Source organism: Antennarius striatus, chromosome 24, assembly GCF_040054535.1.
Source record: "Antennarius striatus isolate MH-2024 chromosome 24, ASM4005453v1, whole genome shotgun sequence".
NCBI classification, from domain to species: domain Eukaryota; kingdom Metazoa; phylum Chordata; class Actinopteri; order Lophiiformes; family Antennariidae; genus Antennarius; species Antennarius striatus.
Window position 1 is genome coordinate 6,918,548 of NC_090799.1, and position 10,110 is coordinate 6,928,657.

The 10,110-nt window shown below is 47.0% G+C and overlaps 1 protein-coding gene across 2 annotated transcripts; it reads left to right on the forward strand.

The window, feature by feature from the left end:
• Positions 1–1,786: 1,786 nt before the first annotated feature.
• On the forward strand, positions 1,787–9,564 carry sh3yl1 (SH3 and SYLF domain containing 1). Of its 2 annotated transcripts, none has more exons than XM_068309410.1 (11): positions 1,787–1,929; positions 3,616–3,726; positions 4,420–4,533; positions 5,104–5,168; positions 5,691–5,803; positions 6,883–7,011; positions 7,088–7,232; positions 7,309–7,387; positions 7,512–7,583; positions 8,029–8,069; positions 8,251–9,564. In XM_068309410.1, coding segments are annotated over exons 1-11 (957 nt in total). In that variant the 5' UTR covers positions 1,787–1,928; the 3' UTR covers positions 8,338–9,564. The 2 variants fall into 2 exon arrangements, with proteins under 2 accessions (XP_068165511.1, XP_068165510.1); XM_068309409.1 differs by having other exon boundaries at positions 8,029–8,061; positions 8,251–9,561.
• Positions 9,565–10,110: the final 546 nt, after the last annotated feature.

Below are 10,110 nucleotides of genomic sequence, written 5' to 3' on the forward strand. Positions count from 1 at the left end.
CACTAAGCGGAAAGAGGGAGGCCGAGGACTAGTGAGCATCAGGGCCACTGTCCAGGATGAGACATCAAAAATCCAAGAGTACATCAGGAAGATGGCCCCAACAGATGAACTGCTCAGTGAATGCCTTAGACAGCAGAAACCTGAGGAGGAAGAGGAGGAGGAGGAGGAGACAACATGGAGGGACAAGCCCCTACACGGCATGTACCACCGTCAGATAGAGGAAGTGGCTGATATCAAGAAGACCTACCAATGGCTGAATAAAGCTGGACTGACAGACAGCACAGAGGCACTGATCATGGCAGCACAAGAACAGGCCCTAATTACAAGAGCAATAGAGGCCAATATCTACCACAATAGATCTGACCCAAGGTGTAGGCTATGTAAAGAAGCCCCAGAGTCAGTCCAGCATGTGGTAGCAGGGTGTAAGATGCTCGCCAGCTCAGCATACATGAAAAGGCAGAACCAAGTAGCTATGATAGTGTACAGGAACATCTGTACCCAGTATGAACTAGAAGTTCCCAAATCCCAATGGGACATACCACCGAAGGTGGTTGAGAACAACAAGGCTAAGATCCTGTGGGACTTCAGCTTCCAGACCGACAAACAGCTGCTGGCTAACAAACCGGACATCGTGGTGATGGACAAAGAGCAGAAGAGAGCAGTGGTGATAGATGTGGCGATTCCAGCTGACGCCAACATCAGGAAGAAGGAACATGAAAAGACTGAGAAGTACCAAAGATTGAAAGAACAGCTGGAACAGATATGGAAGGTCAAGGTTAATGTGGTCCCCGTGGTAGTAGGAGCACTTGGGGTAGTGACCCCCGAACTGGAAGAGTGGCTCCAGCAGATTCCTGGAACAACATCTGAAGCCTCAGTCCAGAAGAGCGCAGTCCTAGGAACAGCTAAGATACTGCGCAGAATCCTCAGACTCCCAGACCCGAGCTTGAGGATGACACAGATAGATAGATAGATACCACCCCACAAGGGTGAGAGGGAAATTATATATATATATATATATATATATATATATATATATATACACACATACATATATATGTATGTATGTATATATATATATATATAATGTGTGTGTGTGTGTGTGTGTGTGTGTGTGTGTGTGTGTGTGTGTGTGTGTGTGTGTGTGTGTGTGTGTGTGTGTGTATAATACCAACACATTTGTTTTCATATGTTTGAAGTGTGATAGTATTGTTTTATCTTGGAATTTCCACGGGTTCCCACTAGTACATTATAAAGCATCAGTCTCTGACGCAGCTTCTTCATGACGTCATCACGCACCATGGCTGTCCAGTCTTGTCCATAATGGTGATGCTGCACACCTCCACCCACAGCTGGTCTGTTCCCTAGGGGTGAGTTAGTTTAACCATGGTGACTTGTTGTGACCGTCCCTGCACTACACATAAATACATATCGTCAAATTATTTCTGCAATCGGAAACGATCCTTTTAATGGGAAATAATCCCTCTAACTCAATTTTTTTAAAATAAAATTTAAATAAAATAAAATAAAACCCGTGTCTTCGGTGCTCCTCGCGTGTCTTCAGCCTGTCAAACTGTACCCAGGGATCAGGCGCGGATCCGTCCCTCCGACTAGTCTGCGACACAAGCCATCAGTTCAGTCGTTTCACCTGTGTCTGTGTGACGTCAACAAACACCACCAATCAAATCCTCCCCCGCTGCTTTCACCTTCCCAGACAGGCTCGTGTCGTTGACGTCATCCCAATTTCCCACGTGACTTTCGTGTGGTTTCCCGGCAGCGCGTGCGGCAGAATCAGGTGAGGCGGAAGCGAAACTGAAAAGGGACGGGAGAGACTCGCGCTGCTCACCTGTCAACAGGTATAGAAGCAGGTAAAAAAAGGAGGTAAACAAGCAGAAGGAACCGGACGAGGAGAAGGAGAGGAAAGAAGGGAAAGTAAGTGAATGAAAAAGGAGTAAACGACTTCTGCTTCTCTCTCTCTCTCTCTCTCTCTCTCTCCCTCCCCCCCCCCCCACAGAACCCACCTGCTAGAGCTTCAAGTTGTGATTGGCTGAAGAAAGTTTGTTTGTTCTTATTTATTTGTGCTGACAAACAAACATTTGAAACTGAACAAACAAGCGGTGGATTCCAACACAACGACTTCCTGTCGTCCCACCGACGACAGGAATAATAAGTGTGACGTAATAATAGGTGTGACGTAAAAAACATGTCCTGATGTAGAAATGGAGCGCTCCTCATGTTTTATGGTGATGATATGATGATGATGATGTGTTTAATGAGTGTGAACATTCTGTGTTGTCGGTGATGCGACTCAGCCTTTTCATCTCTTCTACTTTTCATTGGGGGGGGTGGGTGGTGAAGCGTTTTCGCCGAGTCAGCAGTTTTGTTTTGTTTGTTTTTTTGCGTCACTGAGTGTCTCTTTGTGTCTTTCCCCCGTTTTCCTGAGGCTTTGTTGTTGTTTTTATTTATCATGGCCGTCTCGCATCACAGTCGCCCCATTCACTCCAGACCGGTCCACGATCCGCCGGCCGGCGCTGGAGGCTCCAACCACAGCCCCGGAGCGCTGGCGCTGCTCCTTGAGGAACCCACAGCAGTGGAGCTTCAGTGTTTTTTTATTTGTTTTGTGTTTACTTCATGGTGGGTCCAGCTGTCAGTCGGTTCAGGGGAACGGACCGGCAGTAGAAGAGAACCGGTCCACTGGAGGGTCCAGAGGGTCAGTGCTCGGAGGAGGTTCTGACTGTGAAGGGATACGTCACAGTGGTTATAGATAGGTAGATATATACTTTATTAATCCCGGAGGAATTGGCACAAATGACTGGCTTTATGAAGGGATCAGGCTTCTGATTGGTTAAGGAGCGGTCCATTATGCGTTTTATGACCAGTGCCGTGCCTCCTGATCCAGCCAAAAAGCAGCAGAACCGGATCAGACGCGAGGAGGAGCTCCACAGTGGAGCTGAATAGACCCAAGGACCAGTAAAACCAAATGCATCACTGGACTGGCCTTAAACCGGTCAGGGGGGTGAGAAATTCACAGCTGGGCTTGACCCTCCTCACAGATCGCCAGAACCTCCTTAGTGACCAGCAGAACCGGTCCGAGCGAGGTGGGACCGGCGCTTAACCAGCGATCCTGTGTTTCAAGTTGGAAACGACGACAGCAGCAGAAACCGGCGTGAAAACATTCCACACGCTACATCCACACATTCCTAACGCGTGACGGGGCAGCATGACCCGAACGTCCGCAGCGGCGCTGCCTCTGTCTGCAGCCACAATGCATGCTGGGTAGGAAATCCAGAGTCCATGGAGCAGCTGCTCCAAATGCAATCAAGTGACCCGAACAGAGTGTGTAGATTAAAGAATACACTGGATGGATGCTGAGAAAGTTTTCATTTCCTTCCGTTTTAGAAGGGAAGTGGGAGGTTTGATCTTGAAGCATTTGTTGTATTTTGTATTCAAAGGATATTTGATTTAATTTTAATTTACACTTTTTAAAATTTAAGTTTTAATTTCAATTTTTTAATTTAATTTTAATTTAATTTAATTTTTTTTATTTAAGTTTTAATTTAAATTTTTTATTTAATTTAATTTTGTTTTACTAAATAAATCTTGTCATCTTTATAATAGTGAGTAATCCCATCCCGAGCAATCTGAAGTCCGAGGCGAAGAAAGCCGCCAAGATTCTGAGAGAATTCACCGAAATCACCAACAGGAACGGGCCGGACAAACTCATCCCAGGTAGGGAAGAGAAATCCTCTTGTGTGATTTTAACTGTCTGACGCTGAGGAACAAAATATGTTTTTGTTGAAGCGTAAGCAACCAAATTATAATCCAGTACAAAAACAAATGTAATCCAAATCCATAATCTGAGCAGCTCTGCCCTTCCTTTAGATGTTAAAAATCTGAAACAAACAGGAATAAATTATATTTAGCATCGACTCCAAATGAATGCCCTCAGGGTTTTTGTCTTCATCCGGATCTTCTTGAACATCCCATTATTCTCCCGTGCAGCCGGTTTTCACGCTAATCTGTCAAGTAGTTTAAGCATAATTGATCAAAATTGATCCAAAAAGCTTCAACTTTTATTTTTTGAGTGGAAAATATTCTTTATCTGAAAATGGAATGTGTAGTTTGTGACCACTGTTAACCCAACAGTCTGATGACTCGCTCTCTGCTGCGAGGGTAAGAACGCACGCAGACCGTGTTGCCATGGTTACGTGACATGTGCTTATTCCCGACCCCAGGATGAACTTTAATAACTTTATCTCCTGTCGTCAAGTCAAACGTTTTAAAACTGTCCCAACACTTTGATTCATGTTCAGATACTTTTAAAGCCTTGTCATCCTGCTGGTCGGCATGGCGACGCGCTAAGATTAACATAGCTGTCCGACGCATGTTTTAAACGTGTGTGTGTGTGTGTGTGTGTTGCAGCCCATGTGATCGCCAGAGCTGAGGGTCTGGCCATCATCTCGGTCATCAAGGCGGGCTTCATGATCACCGCCAGAGGAGGCAGCGGCATCGTCATCGCCAGACGGGCCGACAGATGTGAGACACTTGGGTCAGGGGTCAGAGGTCGGGGGGGGTGTTTTCTGTTAAGGACATCTTCTTTTGGCGGGTTCGCAAACATCGGTTTGCGAGATTTCCCTGCGGCGCCAAGGGAGGAGGCGTGCAGTCATCTGATGTGCTGTGGGGATCATAATTCATCCCGCTGGATGTCAGAGATCGCTTGTTTGCCAAAATCCTGGGAGCATCACACAGAGCGAGATGACGCCACCCCACCCCAACCCGGGTCGGACATGTGATGTGGAAGAACCAATTAGATGCTGGAGTGGATCCAACTGGAGGGGCAGATGCAGGAACTTCCTCACCAGTGGGGGGAGGACAGGACCTTTACAGTTTTTTTATTTTTAGTTCACCTGTGTTTTAATGAGTGGAAGCAGCACTGAGTCACATGACCCATCTGCTCTGTAGGTTCACGTGGAATCTGGTCACAGCAGATCAGAGAAGGGTTATGACCTTTACGGCCTTCACTTCTTAGCCTTTACATCTTTTTTGGACAAAATGCTCTATATAAAAATGAGTTATCGGTGATTTATACTGTCTGTCTGTGTTCAGGCTGGTCGGCGCCGTCGGCCATCGGCATCGCCGGACTTGGGGGGGGCTTCGAGATCGGGGTTGAGGTAAGAGATATGTTATTGTTCTGTAAGATACAAACTCCTCTGTGCACCAGGAAGCAGCTCAGAATCATCATCAGGAGGGATGTGGGGGGGGGCTCAGAGGTGCTGCCGTTTTCCAAAGAATCGATGCTCAGGATTAATTTCCCGGTGCGTCTGGATCCACGTCTGCTTTATGTAATTCACAGCGGATTGTTTGGCATCTTGAGGTCTGGGCCCTCTGCTGCCGTTAAATGTGTTTCTGTTCCGCCCACACAAAAAGCTTTTATTCATCAGACAACGGAAAACATTTTGTAAAAGCTTCTGGCTTGTTTTCAAATAGCCTAGTTTTTTCACGCTCAAATTAAAACTGTACTTAAAACACAAGGTCGTAAAGATTTACAGGCTGACAAGCGTGTGTCCGACGGATGTCGTTAACAGGGTTGTTTCAGAGTGAATCACCTCATCAAGTCACATAAACATGTGCTAAACCCTGATTTTACCTTCAGGCGCCGTGTGTGTGTGTGTGTGTGTGTGTGTGTTCCTCAGGTGTCTGACCTGGTGATCATCCTGAATCAGCGCAGAGCCATCGAGGCGTTCACCAAGGGCGGGAATCTGACGCTGGGCGGGAACTGTACCGTCGCCGTGGGACCCTTGGGCAGGTGAACCCCGCCCATCCTTGCGTTCTACACCTCCGGGGCGAATGGAGTTGATCTCGTGTTCACCCCTGATCTGAACCCCCTGCTGTGACGAATGTTGAAGCGCCGCTGCCGCCTTCGCCTTCGCCTACGTGTTTCCCTCTGGCCTGGAAAGAAGGAAACACGTGAAGTTTTTTGTCCCTCCGGTTCTCTTTTGGCTCCGCCGGGGGAGGACGCCAGTCAGCGGAGCCCCTCTGGTCTCCAAGGGCGTAGTGTTACTAAACTGGGGTCGGATGTAGCCCCGCCCACCCACGCAGACTCGCTTTGGGACATTTTTGTCCCATCGAAACCACAAAAAAGTTCCGTTCCTCGATTTGTAACCCAAGCTTCAAATTCCCAAGATGTGAGGAGCGTTCCCAGAATATGTACCAAACTTGAGCCAAGATCATAATTTGACTTCCTTACCCTTTCTATCTTTAATCCTTTGTTAATCGCCGTTCCTAGAACTCCATTGTTCTCCTCTTCACACGTCTTGATATAGTCAGGAGGTTCAGGGTGGCTCCAGTAGAGGAGAACAGACTGGGTTCCATCCAGACCAGTGAATCATGTTCCTCTGTGAATGTCTCGTTTCCACTCGAGAACCTCGTCCCAGTTTATGGTTGATGACGACTGTTTTCTTCAGTTTTATGATGTTTGATGACAGACGTGTGACGCCTGCGGCGCGATCATCTCTCATCACCTAACAGCTCCTTCAGATGTGATTAACATTACAGGCTATCATTCACAGTCAGAACAAACTGTTTTCTGTTGTTCCAGGGCACGTTAACAGGTTTCGCTGTGAGTTCAGTCTGGCAGGCATATGTCTACTAGTTCTTCAATGGAAAAGTGAATTAAAACAAAGTGCTCTGTCGGTTTAGGCCGCCACTCCCAACCTTAAAGCAATCTTGGCTGATACATCAACCAAAATCTGGAGCGGTTCCTTTTGCCAACCAGAGAGCTTTCGTTTGTGCATTACCGTGGAAACGGCGAACACCTGCGGTGTGGTTATTTATTCGGCATCACCATCGCAACATTTGGTGATCTGATCCTTTACCTCCTTCCAGAAACGTGGAGGCCGACATCGCTCTTCGGAGCACGGCGGCTGTCTTCACCTACTGCCGGTCCAAAGGCTTATTTGCTGGGATTTCCCTTGAAGGATCGTACCTGATCGAACGCAAAGAAACCAACCGCAAGTGCGTCCACGTATCCTGTTCAGACGCTGATCGCCCCCTGTCGGCGCGAACTCAACCGGGTCTGTGTTTCTAACAGGTTCTACTCCCAGGAAATCCGTGCGTCGGCCATTCTGAATGGAGACGTGGACCCGCCGGCGGAATGTTACGACCTGTACCACATCCTGGACGCCTACACCGAGGCCTACATGGAGGACTGGGCCAGAAAGAACCCCACCGTAAAGGTAGAGACTGACAGAATGGTCCCATGTAGAGGAATGAAGGGACTCACCTGCCAGGTGTTTGTCTCCCCGCCCCCAGGCGTCGGCCCCGGCCAGGCCTCCAGCACCGCCTCAGCAGAAAGCAGCAGCCAGCTTCAAGCAGCCGCCCAGCAGCACCGGTGACCCCCCCAGTCACACACACACAAAGCTGTGTGTCTGCTCACCCAGCTGGTGTGTGACGATGTGTGTGTGTGTGTGTGTGTGTGTGTGTGTGTGTGTGTGTGTGTGTGTGTGTGTGTGCAGGTGCAGCTCAGAGTTCAGGACGTAAGAACCAGCTCTACCCGAGCATCTCCGTCTACAAGTCTGAGACCTCAGGTGGGTTTCACCTTCTTGTGTATGTTCCTGCAGTAGCTCCGAACAGCACACACAGACGCACACACACACACTTCATAGATGAATGATGTTGTGTGTTCAGGTCTGTTATTAACTCATGGCCTTTGAGTAGCAGCCAATTCCTCTGTGTGTGTGTTTAGCGTGTGTGTTTAGCGTGTGTGTGTGTGCGCGCGTGTGCGCGCTGCACATTAACACCACTGGAATCTTTTCATCCTTCCTCACATGAACAACAATGTGGAGTTTAGGTCTCTGAATACAGTTTGGGTTTTTACCGCCCCCTAGTGGTCACACGATCTACCTCCAGCCACCAGTAGCAGCAGATCAGATCAATGAGAGCTATATCGACGAACGGGTTGTGGAATAATTTCATTTGGTTTTCTTCTCCACTCATATTGAATGTTTTACTTTGCATTTCTTTCTTCTGCAGGTCAGTTTTCCTCCAGAGGCACTCAGCACTCCGGTACGACGGTATTGCCTCACACACACACACACACACACACACACACACACACACACACACACACACACACACACACACACACACACACACACATCTGTGGATGGAATATCACAAGCTTTGATGGTGGACAGCACAAAGGGTTAAAAAAGCTGACAACTTCATGATTTTAAATGATTTCTCTTCCCACAGGTGCAGGAGCGTCGGTGGGCGGAGCCAGCGGGCAGATGGTCGTCACGGCAGCGCATCCCTTCACGGGTCAGCAGCCCGGTGACCTGACCTTCGTCCCCGGCGACCTCATCACCATCATCACCAAGACCGACTCCCAGTACGACTGGTGGGAGGGGCAATTGGACGACGGCAGGGTCGGGATGTTCCCCGCCAACTTTGTCACGTACTGACGATGACCCCACGTGGACTGATGAACGAAGGGTTCCAACGGTTTCCCCGGAAACCGGACAGTTCCTCTTTTTACAGCTGCAATGATTAATTTGCTGAAATGATTAACATGCAGTTATTTAGTTTAAAAAATTATTGGGGGGGGTTTCTGATAGGAAAATATTTGAAGGAATTTTTATATGATGACAAAATTATAACTCAGTAAGGTTATGTCATGGTAAAAGTTACACATAAAAGTAAGACCATTTTTATATCATAAATAGAAATTGTTCATTTAACCTCCAAACAACGAAGTTGAAAAAAATCAAACATTTTTATTGACAACACAATTTAAAGACGAACAATTTTACAACACATCTCTTTAATCGATGCAGTGTTGAGTTTGGTGAACTCCCCCTGCTCACACTGAAGCACTTTGTCTGGGTGGAGGCGTTTATGTCACACAATATATACCTGTTGTTCACTCTGGGGGTGCAAAGTTTTATCTTTAATACAATTGTAGAAGCAATATTTTACTGTTAGTTGAGAGAATGAGTAGTTCACCGCATTCATGTATTTATGAGTATTTAAAGCTTCATCTAGGGGTCTGTTACTCCTTCCACTTGTGGGAGGTCTCACCTTTACAATTTGTTTTGAGGGCAGCGTGTCTTTTTGATTAACTTGACTGTGGTGGATGGGCTTGTTTTTATAGATTTTTTTGAATAAATGAACATAAAATGAAAGCGTGTAAAATGTGCATAAAATATTTCAAATGTTTCGTGTTAGCAGAACAGGAGGTCTATGTGCGTCCTCCTTTGTCTTGCAGAGGGGGCAGTCTTCTGAAGCTGACCTCACAGCCTTCTTTATGCATTGACACTCAACAAAAATATAAACGCAACACTTGTTTTTGCTCCCATTTTTCATGAGATGGACTTAAAGATCTATAATTGATTCCAGATACACAATTTTACCATTTCTCTCAAACATTGTTCACAAATCTGTCTAAAAGTGTGATAGTGAGCACTTCTGCTTTGCTGAGATAATCCATCCCACCTCACAGATGTTCCACATCAAGATGATGATCTGACATCATGATATAGTACACAGGTTTACCTTATACTGCCCACAATAAAACGCCGCTCTGAAATCAGCAGGTTTTTTTGCTTTATCGGGGGTCTGGGGACTCGGAACCAGTCAGTATCTGGTGTGACCACCATTTGCCTTATGCAGAGCAACACATCGTCTTTGTGTAGAGTTTATCAGATTGTCAATTGAGGCCTGTGGAATGTTGGTCCACTCCTCTTCAGTGGCTGTGCTAAGTTGCTGGATATTAGTGGGAACTGGTACACGCTGTCGTATACGCCGATCAAGCACATCCCAAACATGATCAATGGGTGACATGTCCGGTGAGTATGCTGGCCATGCAAGAACTGGGACATTTTCAGCCTCCAAGAATTGGGGCCGTGCATTATCTTGCTGAAACATGAGGTGATGTTCATGGATGTATGGCACAACAATGGGCCTCAGGATCTCATCACGGTATCTCTGTGCATTCAAAATGCCATCAATAAAATGTACCTGTGTTCTTCATACATAACAGATGCCTGCCCAAACCATGACCCCACCACCACCATGGGCCACTCGATCCACAACATTGACATCAGCAAAGCGCTC

What these genes read in the sequence shown, in the direction of transcription:
- sh3yl1 (XM_068309409.1), top strand. An exon ending in GAAAGAACCCCACCGTAAAG is followed by an intron (nt 7,233 to 7,308) that starts GTAGAGACTGAC and finishes CCCCGCCCCCAG; the next exon opens with GCGTCGGCCCCGGCCAGGCC. An exon ending in CAGAGGCACTCAGCACTCCG is followed by an intron (nt 8,062 to 8,250) that starts GTACGACGGTAT and finishes CTCTTCCCACAG; the next exon opens with GTGCAGGAGCGTCGGTGGGC.